This window comes from Tetrao urogallus, assembly GCF_951394365.1.
Source record: "Tetrao urogallus genome assembly, chromosome: 26".
Classification (NCBI taxonomy): Eukaryota; Metazoa; Chordata; class Aves; order Galliformes; family Phasianidae; genus Tetrao; species Tetrao urogallus.
The window spans coordinates 2550489-2568565 of NC_136839.1; the positions used below are offsets into that span (position 1 = coordinate 2550489).

Here is an 18077-nt window from a genome sequence, read left to right on the forward strand (position 1 = left end):
AGCTCTTTCCATTCTCAAATGAAGCACTGAGACTCCAATCCTGTATGTGTGGTTGATGGGAGAGTGGTGCTGACAACAGGTCCTTCTTGTGTTTGTAAACTACTTGAACCCAGATAAAGTTTGTTACTCTAGTTTTTTGCCAAAACAAATAAAATATTTCTGAAGTTTGTAAGCCTGCTGTTTCTGCAGAGTGACAGAGGAGTGATGGCAGCAGTGATGCCACAAGCTTTGCAAGCTTATACTCTTCTCAATTCCAGACTTAGGAGATTGCATTTTGCAGTCCAGCCCACTATGAAGTGGGCTGCAAAAATTTGCTTGCAAAAATTCTCATCCCCATTCCACAGGCCTGGACAGAGATGGTTACTGGTACTTGCAGCAAGGGAAAAATAATAAAGTACCAGTGACAGCATAAAACCTTGGGGACCGTGTTTGGGATGTGCTGCAGCTGCTGGCTTCGTCCCCAAGGGGTGATTCCACATCACCCACTGAAGTTCTAAACCCTGATTGATGTGACTTTTAGCTCTTGACTTCTAGAAACCAAGAGGCAGCAAAACAGACAGGAGGGAATATGCTCCTCTGAGCTGTAATAAATCACAACTAACTGCAGAAGTCTGGCTTACTTCCCAAACAGCATTTCCAGAGTGACAGATGAACTTGGTGCAAGCAACTAGTTTTCTAGTTTTCATTTCTCTCCCTGCTTTCTGTGTTCGACATGATCATATTTTATGGACTTAAATTTTGGGATAGAGATTACTCCCTCTAACTTCAGGATAGTTTTTTATGCTTCCAGAGCTAACTGGCAGGACACAAGCAGGATAATTGCCACAGCAGGAGTAAAATAAATGGCAACACCTTGTCAAAAGTAACTGAACAGACTTCCACCCCTCCCTCCCCTGGCCCTCATGTGGTCCCACTGCTGGCACAGAGGACAACTCTCCACTCCCCCCTTCTGTCCTGTACCTTCACAGAGCAGCAAATGAAGGCTGGCACCACTTGTGCCCCCATTTTAACGACCCCTGGTTGGATGAGCGACCAATGGCTGCAGCTGCTGCCCAAGGGTGCTGTGATCAGTGCTTTGTTCCCATGAAAACTTTATTTGGCTCCATACAAAACTGCTCTGCTAGTGCGGGTCTTCTCCATGGTCTGAGTGGTCTGACTCCTCCTCCTCTTCCTCCTCCCCTTTGTGTTTTTCCAATTTTGCCATGAGCTCTGAAAAGCAGGAAGAGGCACAATGAGACTCCAGGTCTGAGGGATGTCCAACAGCAAAGCTGGCTGTCCAAGACCTGCCAACACAGCTCTCCAGGAACTGAAGCACCTACCAAAAATCACTTTCCTACACAAAGACTAAACCAGGATGTACCACCGTGTGCTGAGCCCGGGGCTTCAGATGCTACAGCACCAGGCTCTATCAGTGGATTACTGACCTGCAAACAACAATATCAGAAAAGCTACTGTCTGCACTCCCAGCACCCTCATCAGAAATCAGTCTCCCCACGTTCCTCATCTGGGCAAACACAAATGCTCTTTTTACACCTGTGGAGGCACCCAGGCCCTGATGTGGTGCCTCCAGGCACTGAGAGAAATTCTGCCTGTGAGCTCCAACTTGCAGCCGGGCCAAAAGCTGTGAGCATACATCAGCAGCCCTCTTTCCCACAGCTGGCTGTTACCTTTTGCTGGGTTGAAGACTCCGTTGGTCTGCTTGTCACACACGTAGCAGCGCTGGGATTTGCGATAGTGCTGGAGGGCACAGCTCTCACAGAAGTAATGCCTACATCTGTATGGAGAAACAGATGGCAGTGCCTGTCACCACACACAACTGCTGCATCCAGGAGTCAGAAATAATTGACCACTGAGCCCTGTGGGATGCAAAAGCAAGCTGGATGCACAGCTTCCTATGCAGCATCAGTCCTGTGTTCTCTGCCGTACTCATAAAAGCTATTTCAGCATTGCTTCACTGCTGCTGAATGTCTGCACGCAGCCATCAGCCAGCTCTCCCAGAGACAGCACGGTACAAGTGCTATAGTGGACGGGCTGTGGTATTCCCTGGAGGAAGCATGGAGGTAGCAGGCACCTGTCAGGACAGCCAGCAGTGTGGCTGCTGCAAGGTGATGCCATCAGGCAGCATCTATGGAAATCTAAAAGGTGCTTGGACAACAAAGGCTTGAGATCCCTCAAGGAGATGCTTGAGATGTAGTTAGGAGACTCCCTGCACAGCAGAGGCTTTCCCCACCCCCCAGAGAAGCAAACAAGCATGCTCCACCCACCAGCATGTAGGCAATGACAGTGTTTGCAACCTGTTAGAATGGCCGACTGACCAGAGGACTCAACCCACCGCAGATGTTTGGCTCCCTCACTTACTTGGTGACCACGGGGTTCTTGAAGGAACTTCTGCAGATGAAGCATTTGAAAGGCATATCCTCCTCATCACTGCTCACCTCATAGTTTTCTTCATCTGCACAAAAGAAAGTTAACCAGACTGGATCAAGAGAGGAAGCAGCCAGGCCAGCAGATGCACGGGGCATGAAATATGGAACATGGAGAAAAAGTACAGCAGGTGGGATTGAATCTCTGCTGGAAACAACAGAGTTCTAGCATCTGGGTGTCGCTGATGTCAGTAACATGTGTGGGATTGAGATATAATTAGGTCTAATGAGCCAATGTGCTTGTTGCTCACCTCACAGGAGCACATTTTCTGACACCCACTTGCTGCTATAAACAGACAGATCCTCCAATTTTTCACATTTCTTTCCAAAACAGCTGCTATTAAACTCTTTAACTCCAACTCACAGAACATCCCCTTTCCTGGAACTGCACAGGGGTTCATAAGCAACACTCAGCTGCATCCTTGGGCCACAGATATGGATTCTGAGTGAGAAATAGGGATGTGACGAGGCATGAAAGCATTCTAGCTCCTGGGCACCTGTGCTGCAGGAAATGGTTCTATCTACCTCCCCAGCTCCACGCTGCTTGCTGCTGGGATTCATACAATAGCAGACTGCTATATTCTGTATAGACTGAGCAAATAGTCCTCCCTGGTAGCAGTCAGTGGGAATCTGAAAGCAGCAGATTTGCTCAGCACTGGCAGTGGTTACTGGTGCTAAGGTAATTCCACAGCAGGGAGTTCCATAGCTTTGTGGAATGAGGAATTCCTTCCATCTAATCGACCCATTGCTTGTGCAGTTTGAGACAGCAAAGTCTGTAAGTCACATTCACTCTCCGACATGAGAGAAGGCAGGACCTTGTGGCCTCGTGCACCATTAGCTCAGGGAGCAGGAGAGCAGAGGGGCTGTGCTGTACCATTGACTCCATAGCGGCCTTCATCCAGTTCCCGTTCTATCTGCCAGCCATGTTTGTAGTCTGAGCGGTCGTGGAGGAATTTGCAGCTGTCTGAAAAGCATAAAGGAGAAGGGATGAACAATCTTCCCCCATTGCCCAGCTGTTCACAGGTCACCTCATGCAGGGGCAGCCTGAGATTTGCCAGCACAAGGTGAAACCTGATTGCTTCTCCACGCACCTACATTCCAGGGCAGGACCGAGCAGGCCACACTGCCCTCTCAGGATCAACAGGCCACGAGCATCATGCTCTGCATGCCACAGCAAGAGCTCCAGCATTCACCCACGTGGCAAGTGGGATAAGGACCAGGAAATCCCACCCCCACATAACCTCAGGTGAGGAAACACAAACTCTGCCCGTGAATCAGTAACTTAGTGCCACAAACCTGGGGTCACCCCACTGGGTTGGATCCCTCTGCAGATCAGGGGCAGCACGTGCTCACCTGCAGGCAATGCCCACTCACCTCCAAAGCCGCAGAACCCCGTTTCTTTGTAGTCCTTACAGATGTCTGGCTGGTAATCCCACCGCACCGTGGCCCGCAGGTGCTCAGGAGCACGGATGGGTCCTTTTCTGAAAGGGTGGGAGAAGGCTCAGGCCAGCTGTGTCACTGCAGTGGAGAAGGGCCCTGGGGGCCCGGCCAAAACCAGACACCGGACTCATTAGATAGGAACAAGTTGGCAAAAACAGCAACATTTCGGCCCCAGAAAAATGCCTTTGGGGACAATGCCTGAAATTCTCTGTGGTTCCCCCCATCCCAGGCTCGTCCCACCCTACCTGACCATTCCTGAAGAGGCATTTCCCATTGATGTGTCTTTGGGCTTCACATACTTCTGGTAGTTGTTAATACCACGGTAAATTTTATCATCTTCTTTTCCTCTCAGTTCCTAGAAAAGAAAAAAGAAAGGCAATTAAGGGGCAGAAGAGCTTCATGTCACAAACCAGCTTTTACCTCTCCAATACCAATCTCCCTTTCTGGCCATGCCTCCCTTAATACCAAGAAATCGATAATGCCAGGAGTTCCATTTACACAGGCAACATTTTGGCCTCTCAAATTAGCAGGGAAGAAAAGACTCAAACTCTTGGCATGCAAACGGGGATGAGTTAAGCACACACACTCCTCCTGCACAGCGTTAACTCGTGAAGGTGAGGCTGACTGACCTCCTGGATTTTCTGGCTGCGCTCGAAGATGGCCTGGGCATCTTTATCCTTCTCTGTGTCCAGTTCATACACTGCTGTGGCCCCCATGTCTTCTGGGCCAACAGGTTTCTGAAAAGCAAGAACAACTTGTGACAACAGTAGAAAGAGAGGCTGTACAAGAGAGAAAGCCCCTGGGCTATCAGGTGGGTCAGTGACTGAACAAGTGCTGGGCACGGCCTGCTTCACCCTCCAGCAGTTTCTAACTTCTCTTAGCACCTGCCAGCATGAATCCAGCCTAGTGCTTGTGGAAGACAGGATGCTAATTACTGGCTGCTCCCAGGTTTTAGCTTGCAAAGTCAGGACACACTGGTCCCCACTTTATTCCTTCAAGCTTCATCTTGTGTTAGCTGGAAACTGATCTCAGCTCTCCCATGTTCAACGCTTCAGTCATGAAGCGCCCAGCCCACACACAGCATGTTTCATCTGAACTTTTAACCCAGCAGCCTGCGCTCAGTTTTAATCCATTTGGTTTTTGGTTCCTCTTGAACACAGTGAACAGACACCTCCTCCTAGGTTTTGTCAGCTCTTCAGCTGCACAGAAACCGAAGAATAATTACTACCAGCCTCAAATTAAAAACAAATCCAACTTACACACCAAAAGCCTCCACCTCCTCCTAAGAACATGCTGCCCTGCCTTGGCTTCCTCCTTACAGCATGAGCCTTCATATTGATCTCTAATGTGATAATGAGACCTCAGTCTGACCTTGCATCTTTGACTGAGGAGAGCTGGACGCTATTCCCATTTTACAGAGAAAAAAATGGAGACACTGAGAGTAAGGAAGCAAATCTGGGGAGGAATAAAAAGCATCAACGCAGCAAATGCTGGTCCTTGCTTTTAGTTCTACGCAAATCTCGACGAGACTCTTACTGATGGACACAATTTCACTGGATGAAGAAGAGAGCTTGAGAAAAACCCAATGGGAAGAACATTTTTTCAGCTGTGTCAAAAACTTAAAAATAGTGATTTCTCTCCACTTCAACTGTTAACAAGGCCCTCAGGTTTCCCCATCCCTCAATCCTAAGAAAACAGTGACCTCCCTCTAAAGCATTTACCCTATTACTACTCACAAGAATAAAGATGGGAGTACATTCTATGCTACGTGAATACCTTATGGAGGAAGGTGCTATAAAACTGAAAATACGGCCCCAACAATTGAGCAAATCTGATTCTGGTGCCCCTTCTCCCAAACACTTTGTGTGACTCCAGTCGCACCTTGGGGTTTTAATTCCCACTTCTAAGAGGGAAAGACCAACCTTAATTCATAGAATCATAGAATGGCCTGGGTTGAAAAGGACCACAGTGATCATCTGGTTCCAACCCCCTGCTGTGTGCAGGTCACCAACCAGCAGCCCAGGCTGCCCAGAGCCACATCCAGCCTGGCCTTGAATGCCTGCAGGGATGGGGCATCCACAGCCTCCTTGGGCAACCTGTTCCAGTGCCTCACCACCCTCTGGGGGAAAAAATTCCTTCTAATATCCAACCTAAACCTCCCCTGTCTCAGTTTAAAGCCATTCCCCCTTATCCTATCACCATTCACCCTCTTAAACAGCCGTTCCCCTCCTGTTTATATGCTCCACAATGAGGTTTCCCCACAGCCTTCTCTTCTCCAAGCTAAACAATCCCATTTCCCTCAAGCCTTCTTCATAGGAGAGGTGCTCCAGCCCTCTGAATTCCTAGTTGAACTCCTGAGGATGCAGTACATCAGAAGAATAAACCTAGCACAAAACACTTGTGTGTTAGGAGAGTAGGGACACACATCTACGGATCAAAACCAAGACGAGCTGACTGCACATCTGCAGAAGCAGATTATTGAGATCAGCCAGCCCCCTCGACCTCAGCCCGTGCTCAGTCCTTACCGCCGACCTTGTTGATCTGTAGGTGACTCCGATCTCCTTCGATGGATCATCCTCATCGCTGCTGCTCAGCGCGTACGAGGGCCGCTCCTTTGTGCACCTCCTGGTCTGAAGGGCAAACAGACAGACAGACAGTGGCTGTGAGGGACAAACGAGCCTCACACAGCCCCCGGCCGGCGCAGTGCCCCGCGGGCTCCTCACCTTCTGGATCATGGGGTTGGGGGCCTCCCGCCGCCGCTCCTTCCGCACCACCGTGCTGCCCTCCTCACCGCTGCTCTCTGCGGGGCACAGTGCGAGGCTTAAGGGGCGCCAGGGGGGGCCGAACCGCGGAGCAGAGGGGGCGGCGGATCCCCGCGTCTCTGCGGGAGGATAACGAACGGCACCCCGGCACGGAGGCCCGGCCGCCGCAGCGCCCCTCACCCACACGGCCCAGCAGCCCAGGGCCGAGCCTGGCTGAGGGGCAGTACGGCCCAGGGCGTCAGCAGGTCTTCCCTCGCCTCCCCCGAGCACCGTAACGGGCCGCCTCAGCGCCTACCGCCCCCGGCAGCCCCCACGGCCCTCACCCTGCTCCTGGTCGCTGCTGGGCCGCTTCCGCCGGCCTCTACCCGCCGCCAGACCCCGTTTCTTGAAGACGAAGCTGCACACAGAACCCTCCTCCGCCATCTTGCGCCGTCGCCGCCGGCCAGAGCGGCCCTAGAGCGGCTCAACGCGGCTCAGCGCCCCCTGCTGGCCGGGAGGACTCGGGCCGCGGGGAGAGCGGCGGCTCCTGGGGGCAGGGCGAGGGAGGGCGCCCCCTGCAGGCAGGGAGGGCGCAGAAAGGAGGAGCCGCTCCCCCTGCCGGGGGGCTGCCGGGCTGCCGGGGAACTCGCGCGTCTCCATAGCAACGGCTTGGGGTGCGCGTGCACCGGTGTGTGTGCGTGAGCGCGCCCCCCACGTGCACGCGCGTGCATGCGTTTGCATGTGCACGAGCACTTCAGCATGCATCCGTGAGTGCGCGAGCATGCGTGTGCACATAGCCAAGCGTGCACGCGTGTGGAGCACACAAGCGTCCAGGCGCACGAGCACGTCGGCATGCACGCACCGTGCACTTTCACGGGAGTGCCGGCACACGAGTGTCAGCGTGCACGCATGTTTCCGTGTGCGTGTGTGCGGATGCCGCTTTCCGCAAGCCAGGCGCGCTGCTGCAGCCCGGCCCGGCGAGTTTCCTTCTTCCATTTGCAGCGAAGCCTCCACGCTGCAGGTGCTGCACGGCCACGCAGCGACGGCACCGATACGCCGCACCTCCCCTCCTGGTGAACGCCGCCGCCAGGCAAGGATGCGTTGCACCGAGGTCGATCGCCGCTCTTTGCGCGCGCACGCGGCTAACAGGAGCTCGGGGCCGCGCTCCCGACCCTGCTCCGCTGCCCCCGCTTTGCCCAGTGCCGCCCTTCGCCCTCTTCAGGCGAAACCCCGACCCCAACAAAACCCCGACCCCAACAAAACCCCATCCACCATCGCCGCTCCGCTCGCTGAGGGGCGGCCGTGCGGAGCTTGGGGGGGATCCGCAGCCCGCTGCCTTCGTGGCCTCGAGCTCAGCACCGCATCCACGGCGGGTGGTGGAGGGTGGGGGGGGCGGGGAGTGGGGGGCGGCGGTGCGGTTTTGGGGCCGGGGGGCCGCCGGGTGAGGGAGAGGCGGCTGCACACAAAGGAGCGGCGCTCGGAGCCGCACCGCGCAAGGAACCAATCGCCGCGGCGGCCGCGCGATAAAAGGGGCTGCGGGGCGGCGGGGGGAGCGCGCACGGAGCGCGCCTGAGCGCGGAAGGGACAGAGGCGACCGACCGACCGACCGACCGACCGACCGACCAAGCGCGGTGAGGGCTGAGTCCTTCTCCTCGGCGGCGGAGCCCGGGGGTATGGTGGGTTTGGGTTTGGGTTTGGGTTTGTCGGGAACAATGGGGGAGGGGAACAAAGCGGGGTGGGAGATGGGGAAATGGGGAGATGGGGAGAAGGCAGGGCTGCAGGTGGGGAGCCCCGAGAGCAGCGCTGCCAGCCGGGGTCATGCAGCAGGTGGGGGTTTTTGCCCCCCGAAAAATGCATGCGTGACCCCACAGAGAGGAACTTTTGCTTCGGGAAGCAGCTCGGTCGAGGGACTGTAGGGTGGGGGAGCATGCGGGGGATGCTGTCTGGGCACTGGGTGCCTTTTGGGGTTGGGATTCTGTTGGGAGGGCAAGGAAGAGGAGAGGGATCTGCACCCGGTGCTGAGTGGGGAAGGGACTGAATAGGGTCTGGGAGTGCGGTGCTTGGTGGGGGGGAGTGCAGCATTTTGGGGCTCCCCAGCTGTGCTGAACTCCCTCTTTGTTGTGTGCTGCATCCCGTGCTCGGGGGTGTGGTGGGGTTGGACAGATCCATCTGCTTAAGCTGAGCAGATTGAGCAAAGATAGAAGAAAACCTGTTAGATCCCTGCTCCCCTATACCCCCCCTTCTTCCCCCCCCGCCTTGGCTGCTGCCTGCTGCCTCTCCATGCTGTGTCTCCCAGCACCCATCCAGCTTTACATCCCTCCAGCCACAGGTCTTCCATCACCCTCTCAGGAGGCTGTTGCATGACTGTGAGATTTGATCCCAACATTGAATGCACCCCCAGCCCTGGCATAGCCCTGAGCAGCTGGGGACCCCCTCAGGGCTTCACAAAGGGAAGCAGCTCTGCTTTCAGTAGAGAGAAAGGGAATGGATTAAAAAAACCAAACCAAGATGTTGTCACCCAAGAACTACAGCCGGGATCAGCCCCAGGTGGCAGCCCTGTGCTGTAACCATTGGGTAAAGGGAAGATCTGATCCTTATAATCCCTTAGGATCTCTCGGACCAGCTAGGATACCACATAGATGATGTTTTTATTGGTTTTCAACTGGTTTCTGTTGATGGGTTGGGCATCTGTTTTGGTACACTGGAGTTGTGTGGCAGCATGCTTCAGAAATGGGGCTTTGTGCACCGAAAGCATCACACGAGGGCTCTCCCAGCTGAGCTGCTGCGTATTTAGGGCCAGGGACAACATGCCTGCAGCATTATTAATGCTGATTAAAAAATAATGGCAGGGTAACTGATGTAGTATAGTCTGAAACAGCCTCGGTGCTGCTGTCCTCTCCCCATGGGGTCCCGCAGGAAGCAAACTCCCAGCTGAGCAGTCAGGGTCCACCTCAGCACGGGGTGCGCAGTGATTGCGTGCATCTTCGTTTCCGTAAGGCTCACAACAAAAGTGTCTTTTTTTGGTCCCCAAAGTCCCATGAGACTTCTCATTAGGGAAGGGAGTTCCATTGGTGGTTTCCTCCTGCAGGTCTGTGAGCCTGCAGGCAGTCCCTTCAGCCCAGCTGCGAGGGGTTTTCCTTTTCCTTTTTGCCCATCCTCAGCTCTTGCAGCCCATTGTCAGGCAGCTGCCATGTTCCCATCTCTGCCTTTGGCTTTCCACTGAAGTCATCTTTTCATCTGCCATCTGGGAGCGTTGCAGAGCTTACCTAGCTATTAGCAAAGCTCTGGGATGGAAAACGTTAAATCTGGGTGAAGGGATTATTGCAATCATTAAACACACAATATATTTCTCACTCCTCTGGTTGCCCAAAGCCCACTCCATATGGCCAGCGAGCGGAGGGCACTGCAGGAGAGTGAGCATTTGGGATCAGTGCAGAGGTGACAGAGGAAGAGTGCATCAGCACTGCTGTGTGCTGCCAGGGAAGGGGTCCAAGCAGGACGCAAAGGTCTGAGCCCTCCTCTGGTGTAGGAATGGAGAACCTCTCCTATAGGAACTGATTAAAGGGATTGGCTTCTCGTGGCCAAAAAAGAGGAGGCTGATAGGCCATGAGTACTTTTGGGAGGCAAAATGGGAGCAAAATTCCACAATAAGAGTAAAGGGATGAACATGTTGGTAGGAAACTGGGAGGTGGAGTTTCTGGGTAGGACGAGGGGGAAGTCTTCTAAGGCTAAGGAAGAACTGAGAAGGGGGTGGAAGGGGCATAACTGCTGTAACTGTGCTCGCGTGTACTGCACTTAATAAGTACCATGCTGCAGAGCTTCCAAGTCTTCCTTCTTATGAAGCATTTGTGCCTGATGCCCAATCTGAACCTCCCAACCTGTTGTTGCTGCCTGCTCTATCATCTGGCTCTAATGAGAGAGATTTCTCTGCCTGGAAAAGAATCTCCTCTCCCCCACGTAGCAGCTCCCTACTGCATTCGTCCACTCTCTCCGAATGAGATCGCTGAACCCAGGGAGCAGAGATTCCCTTCATGATGCTTAATGGATGCCATAAAACATGGCTTTAGTCCAAGGGATGGGCTGCTCTGTGCTTCAGTTCCCACTGCTGGAAAACAGATGGATCCCAGCAGCATCCTCAGGGCATGGCTGGACCTGGTGCTCCCAGGGCTGAAGGTAGGAGAGCAGAATGGCTGGGCAGGGGCTTCCCTGGCTCGTGTGGGTCCTCCATTGTTGCCCTGACAAAGGCAGCCCTGTTCCTCCCCACAACTATTCCTTGTCAGCATCCCTCAGCATTTCAGCTGCAGATTTCCTGCCCGCTGGCAGCCTTTCAAGAGACGGCACGGAACGTGGATGGAAAGTGGATGAGAGGGGAAGCTGTGCGTGGTGGGGCCGAGTGGGGTCGTGGGGGCTGCGTGAGCGGCCCATCTGGTTCCCTCCAGAGCCCTCTGTCCTGGATCGCAGCAACAAGAGCCTGGGTTGGGTCCCAAACACCGGTGTTGGCCTGGAGCCACGCAAGGAGCCCGGATCTGAAGCCAACTTAGAATCATGGAATCATTAAGGCTGGAAAAGACCACTGAGACCATCAGGTCCAACTGCCAGCCCATCACCACCATGACTTGAGGTCTGCCAAGGATGGAGCCCTGACCACCACACTTGCTCTGTTGTCCCCCCACGGCTGCAGCTTGCTGCCCCTTTTCCTGAGAAGCTGCAGCAGCGCTGGTGGTGTTGTGTTCCTGGCCTGATGCTGGCCTGTTTGATGCTGATTTGTTTCACAGCATGGGTTGGCCATGGCAGGTGTTTGCATAACCCTACATGTGGTCATGGGGACATCAGCAGTACCAAATTTCATGGGGGAGATGCCCGATTGCCCCTCTGAGGAGTGGAAGCCATGCCACGCTGCTGGGGAAAAGGTATCTTCTTGGGATGGAGAAGGAGGGGGCCTGGATCCTTCCCTCCCCCCCCCCCCCCCCACACACACTGTGCTTGGTCTTTGGGAAAGCCTCTGGCCATGGCACAGTGATCCCAGCAGTAAACACTGACTTCACAGGGCTGCTAATGGGAACCATATGGCAGAGAGGGGCCTCTCACCCTTTGCAGTCACGCTGCTTTCCTGTGCCGGAAAACCATCATCAGTTTTCAGAGAGGCTCTCAGCCAGCAGTGGGCTGCTTGGGGGCCCAGTGAAATGAGGCTGGTAGGCAGCAAAGGGCCGTGATGCTGAGCAGGAGAAGGGGACAGTGCTGTGTGTTGGAGGCAGGCCATGGTTATGGGGAGATGCCATCCTCCTGTGAGTCGGGGAATTTCCACAAGGGGCCACTCCAGATGCTTCTCCGTCCTTACATCTGTCCCCAGGACCAGGCAGGTGAGAGGCTGTGAGACAAATGTTTTGTGACTGAGCAGCTTCTGGGCTGAATGCTGCCTTCTTCAGCCCAAAGAGCTCCTTGGTTAGTGCCAAAAGGCAGAGCTGCAGCACTCCTCCTGCTGTATTCCCATGGCAGCAAGTGCATGTGCCCTGCAGGTGACCTCCAGCCCCACTGTCCTGGGTCAAAGACAGCTTGCTGAGGTCACCAACAAGCCCCCAGAGCCAGGCTGAAGCTGGTGGTTTGGGCACTGAATGCATCCTGCTGAATCCAGTGCCACTGAGATCCAGTTCTGCCACACTGCAGCCACCAGAGCTGCTGTCAGAGGCTGCTCCACCTCCTTGGGCTCAAGCCCAGATCCACTGGAGGGCCATCAGATGCTCCAAGGAAGGACAGGAAGAACAAAAGCTGCAGGGTGAAGGGGTCCTTGTCCCATCCTGAGCTGTATGATAAGAAGTCAATAGTCAGTCCTCCTCTTCCTGGGGTGTGTAGGTGGTGAAGGAGCTTAGGAACGGAGGTCTGGAGAAATCAGGGCTAGCAGCTGTGGTGCCAGCATCCACCATGGAGGCCAGGACTGAGCTTCCTTGCTTTGTCACAGACATAACACGTGGTCTTCGTGAAATCAGCAAGCCGTTCCAGCACCAGCAATCCTGGCATCAGTGTGGCAATGTGTCCTGAAGCAAAGCCTGTGCCATGGGGGTTCCTCTGCACACAGAAGCATGTTTACTGCTTTGGGCTCAAATCCCTCCTTTGCAGACCAATGCCTCCTTGAAACAGTGATGACAGCAGCTGGAAGCCTCTTAGAAACACTCCTGCGGTCTCTAATGTGCTCTGTTTCCCTTATCACTTCAGCATACCCTTCCCCTTTGAGATTTCTACCCCTGTCCTTGGGCAGGAAGGATGTTTAGCAACATCTACTCTTGTCTGGAGGGCAGCTAGACCAAAGGGGCCTCTCTTGAAACAAAGACCGGGGCACGGGGCTGCAGAAGGGTATGTGCATGGAGAGTGGGTCTGGATGGAGAACATCAAGATATGGGTTGGGATAATTGTGATGGTCTTGAAGGGAATGGGATTGGGGAGCTGCTGCATGCAGGAAAAGAGGGGAAGGGGAAAAACAGAAGCAGAGGGAGCCAGGGATCGTGGGGAGGAGGGGGCTGGAGGAACGGGGGAAACTGAGGCAGCTGGGGTAGGGGAGGAAGATGGGCTGTGAGGGGAAGAGGAAGGGGTGGAGAGATGTTGGAGGGACGGGCGGGGAGAGGTGAAAAGAGGTGAGGAGATCAAGGGCTGCGCATCCGTGCTGGAGGTACATGCAGGGTATGGGCCAGAGGGGCTTTGTGGGTTCTTTGGGTTCCCCATGGGGTCTGTGCACCACGCAGACCCTGGAGGTGTGGGAGGGACGGTGCTGCACCAGGAGGGGGGTGGCAGGAGGTGGGGGGTGTCTGCATGGCCTCCAGCATCATCCGCCTGCGTGCGCTGCATCATGGCGAGCAGGAAATGACAGACAGACCGCAGAGAGGACGGGAAATGATTTCGGTAAAACTGGAGTTGTGTTCTCAGCTGGGGCTGGGAAGCGTCTGCACCGAGGGCTGCCCAGCTCAGGTCTGGAAGCCTGGCTTTGCTGCTCAGGTGGTTGAACTCTGAAAGCAGTCGCTCATTTGGGGTGTTTGGTTGCAGCAGCTCGAGCCTGAGGGCAGCTGCTGGGTGTTGGGGCTTTCTGGGGATCAAAGAATTCCCCAAAGCCAAATCGTGGTTGCAAACGTCACTGGAAGATTGGATTGGCAGCACATCTCCATCATTGCAGAGCTCCTGTTTGCAGCCAGGGCAGCACGGGGGGCTCAGAGGCCACAGCCATGGCTCAGTGTCCCCACTCTGCTCCTCCCTCTGCACCAAGAGCTCAGCTCCCCATCTGTTTCACATGTGCAAAACAGGGCTCATCAACCCTGACCTTTTATGGCTGTTTTGAAGGTAAAGCACAGTTGGGGAAAACCCCAAGGATCTGTCAGTACCTTTTCATCCGACTTTTACCAAAAGAGGTGGTGGTTTTTTTTTAGTTACTTTTTTTTTTCCTGTGCTGCATTAAAGCTGTGCTGGGAGGCATCAAACTCACCCTCACGGGTTGCTCAGCCTAAAGGCAACGTGAGCTCCTGAGAAAAGACAAAGTTTCCGTCACTCGCTCCGCTGAGCTGTGAGCTGCTCTGTTCAGCAAAGCTTCTCTGGGCTAAAATTAGGCTAAAATCCGGCATCACCCATCTTTTGGTGGCTGCACCAGTCTGGGCTCTGGGTTTGCTGCCTCAGCAGGACAGCAGCTCTGGCTGGAGGCTGTACCTGCCTGCTGACAGCTTGCTACCGCCTGCCGACCGCCTTCCACACGTGGTTTGGAGGATGCTTACAGCAGCTGCCACTTTGCTTCCTGTCCCTCTCCCATCCAAGCCCAATATCTTTGTATGGGAAAGCATCAGAGCCGCATGCTGTCCCCACCTCAATTCCTAACATTGAGCCCTATGCCAGATCTGGCGTGCCTGGAAGTCTTGGATCCCCCGAGGAACCCTTGTGCCCCACAAGGAAGCCAATATCACACATCAGCTCCTGCAGAGCTGTGGGGTTGGGGTGGTGAAACCGGCCACGCTCCCACTGACATTTCCTTTGCAGGTGTTGCAAGAGGAGAGCTTTCAACACCTCCCCAGAAATATCAGCCCACAGACTCCAAGCTCAGGATTAAACCCACCGAGGAGGGGACAGAACCATGTTCCAGGCCTCGGAAGCTGCCAGCACAACCCCATCTCACGTATGTCGCATCCCCTGCAGTTTGCATGAGAATTCCAGAGCCAGTTGAGTTTGTTCTCAGAGGCTGAAGGCTGTGCATAGAGGACTTGGTGTTTTAGAGTGACTGAAGGCACAGCTGTGCTCAGACAACGGGACCGGGGGGGTGGGAAGGTTCCAGCAGAAGGTGCTGTTTGCTGAGCACATTGCTGAGCACGTTGTCCAGGCTCTGGTGCATCTCATCCAGCGCTGCTCGCCCCGCTCGGCTCGGGTTGCTTTCTGTTTGTTTGGGTTTCCATGGCTTTCCGTGATCACAATTGCGAGCATGCGAGCTGCTTAGGATCGGGGTGATCGGAGATGGAAAAACATAAAGGCTTGAGAACATCCCCTGCTGGGACAGGATATGGCCCTTCCCCGAGGGAGGATATCTCAGCCATGGAATAGATAGCGTGCCTGGTTGGAGCCAGGAGGCTGCCGAGAAGTGACGAGCAGCAGCAGAGCACTGCAGCCTTGGGAGCAGACAGGAGGCAGCAGCCCTGCTCAGCATCCTCCTTAGCGCTGCTCACCGAGCCTGGAAGGAGCCCGTGAACCCCAACCCCAGCAGAGCACCTGTGTTGCTTTGCTGGCGCTGAGGGATGCAACTGGTTTTACACAACCTGAGCCTCCTCTCTGCCTGCGCTGCTCTGTTGACTTTGGCTTTCTCTTCAGCCTTGTGCAAAAGTGGGAGGGAGAGGAAAATCATGTCCTCGACCTCAGGCGGTGAGAGCAGCTGGGAAATGTCTGGAGAGGCAGCTTGGTGAAGTGAGAGCTTCCTGTGTGTCTCTTAGACAAACTGTTTCCAAAAATACAAAGAAGAAATGCTGGGGAAGGACGAGGTGGGAGCTCACCCTGGGGACAGAAACGAGGCTGTGCTGCCCAAACAGAGCTGAAGCTGCAGCAGAGGAAGGGCAGGGAGGCAGGAGGTGATGCTGTGCGGTCACTGCCTGATGGGGACCCTCTAAGGGTGCACTGAGACTTGCTCAGAGCCCCCAAGGGCAGAGGCTTGGGCACCTCAGAGTCTGCATCTGCTCTTCCCACAGCTGTGGGCTCTGAGTGGCACCCAGCACGTCCTTAACTCCACTCTCCCCTCCGTGCACACAGTCTGCAGGGACTTGTGGAAGCTTTTCGGTCTCGCTGATGGCGCAGGCGTTTCCTGTGCAGCACGAGGGCAGGCCTGGCTGCTAACGGGAACTCGGAGACAAAACACGTGGTGAGGGGCAGCCAGCACTGCATGCTGCATCAGTGAGGGGCATCCCAGATACAGCACAGGGAAACTGCCAGCCCTCCTACAGAGCCCTGAGTGTTGGATGAGCCCAATGGCTTGTTGGCCAGAAGGAACCACGAGCAGCCTCTCGCGCCAAAACAGAGCTGTTGTTAATAAAAACATCAAAACAATAAAAATAAAACCGGGGCAGCATGTGCTGGTTTGCCGGTGTAGGTCACAGGGAGGGTTCTGCTGCAGCCACTCTGCAGAGACCCAAGGGATGTTGAGGCAGGGATGTTTCCTGCTGCCCTGCTCAGCTTTGCTGAGGGGCTGATGTCAGCCCTGGAGCCTTGGTGGGCAGTTGAGGAAAGGAAGCACCGCCTGCAGATGGTGAGAGCTGCATGACCCTGGGGTCTGTGCTCGTGTGCTACCTGCACTAAAAAAGCAGCCAGTATGCTGTGACACCTTGCCACAGAAGCAGAGCCATGGCACGCTGCTACATCCAAGCTTCGGTGAGCAGTGTGGAATGGCAGAGCTGGCTGCTCTGTGCCCATGACCCCAGAGAAGCCCTGTGCCTTCCTGGTGCAGGTTTCAGAGCCCATCGCCGGCTGCCATGTGCAGCTCAGTGCCTCACCTGCCAGTCCCTAACTCCCATTTCAATTTCTCTCCTTAGGAGGCAAAGAGCAACTCAGGAGGCAGCACGGTGCAGCGCTCCAAGGTACCGCAATTCTCCTGCACCCGATTGCTCTGGGAGGAGGTGGGAAGGACAGGGATGGGCACAGGATCTCCAAACCCCTTTCCTCACCTTCTCTCCCTTTGGTTTCCCCTTGCCCAGTCCTTCAGCCTGAAGGCCCAAGTGAAGGAGATGTGCACTGCCTGCCAGAAAACCGTCTACCCCATGGAGCGGCTGGTGGCGGATAAATTTGTCTTCCACAACTCCTGCTTCTGCTGCAAGCACTGCCACGCCAAGCTCAGGTGAGCAGTGCTGGGTGCTGCTGTGATCCTTACTGGCAGCTATGGGGTGTGGGGAGGCTCTTCACCCAGCTGCCCATTGCAGCCCTCCTCTTGAAGGGCAGGGGAGGACCCTCCGTCCCCTTTCTGCTAAGGGCCATCTGCACGTTCCTTCCTCTTTCCTCCCTTCTCCCTGTGCTCCCAAGCCCTTGTGAGCCCCACTAACCCCTCTCCTTCTCCAGCCTGGGCAGCTACGCGGCACTCCACGGGGAATTCTACTGCAAGCCCCACTTCCAGCAGCTCTTCAAGAGTAAAGGCAACTACGACGAGGGCTTTGGGCGCAAGCAGCACAAGGAGCTGTGGGTGCACAAGGAAGTGGAGAGCGGGACCAAGTCGGCATGAGCAGGGCACGGCCCACCCTTCCCTGGAGCCCAGCAGACAGCACGGAGCAGTGCTGAGCCAGCGCTGACTGAGCTGATGTAAAGCAAAGGGGACCCAAGCAGTAGGGAAGGGGAGGCAGCTCAGCTTTTCCTGGGGCCTCTGAGGATGTCTAGAGGGGTCCTACAGATGGTAAGGATGGGGCAGAGGTGAGCGGGGTGCAGCCCCCAGGCCCAGAGCCCTCTCTCCCTGATGAGATCAGACCAGAAGCGCTTGCCCCCTATGAAATCCCAGCCCTGTGCACACATTCCAGGCCTGCTGCCGTGGGAAAGGAGATCCGAGGGCTTTGAGAGCCCCAACCCAGCCTGTAAGTCAGAGCAGAGCTCCCGGTACCAATGCTGCCTTGCTGGGGCTCTGAATAAGGATGGTCTTTGGTTTACATCAGCTCAGTTCAGTTGGGATTGTTCAGCCTTAAGGATGTTGCCCTGCGACTGTTTAACAGTGTCTGTCTTTTTTATATTTGCCTTCCATTGGTACGTTCTGCGCTGGAGCCGAGTGCAGCTCCCTGCGTGACACCTCTTTTATTTTTGTAATACAAGGTTTCCAAGCCTTCCCTCTCTTGTCCTGTGCTTCCAGGGGCACAGGGAGGTGGGAGCAGCGGTCAGCTCTGATCCATTGCTGTACAAAGAGCCCACACAGGACTGAGGAACCATTCCTGGGGATGCGCGTGCGATGCTGGGGCTGAAACAGACGTTATTTGGGGAGCAAACTCAGGATTTCACA

General features: G+C 55.0%; 2 protein-coding genes across 2 annotated transcripts; one reads left to right on the forward strand and one right to left on the reverse strand.

Annotated features, from left to right (window-relative positions):
• Window positions 1-1120: 1120 nt before the first annotated feature.
• On the reverse strand, window positions 1121-7048 carry LOC306955664 (E3 ubiquitin-protein ligase RNF113A-like; the record flags this gene model as incomplete). Its single annotated transcript, XM_079547001.1, has 10 exons — window positions 1121-1209; window positions 1668-1774; window positions 2359-2452; window positions 3298-3387; window positions 3798-3904; window positions 4109-4218; window positions 4493-4600; window positions 6389-6493; window positions 6587-6663; window positions 6949-7048. The coding sequence occupies 10 exons, from the start codon at window positions 7046-7048 to the stop codon at window positions 1121-1123; spliced, it is 987 nt and encodes a 328-aa protein (XP_079403127.1).
• Window positions 7049-14705: 7657 nt separating this feature from the next.
• LIMD2 (LIM domain containing 2) lies at window positions 14706-17318 on the forward strand (the record flags this gene model as incomplete). The annotated part of the gene is made up of 4 exons (XM_079547045.1): window positions 14706-14747; window positions 16639-16683; window positions 16801-16940; window positions 17159-17318. The coding sequence occupies 4 exons, from the start codon at window positions 14706-14708 to the stop codon at window positions 17316-17318; spliced, it is 387 nt and encodes a 128-aa protein (XP_079403171.1).
• Between the last annotated feature and the right edge of the window lie 759 nt (window positions 17319-18077).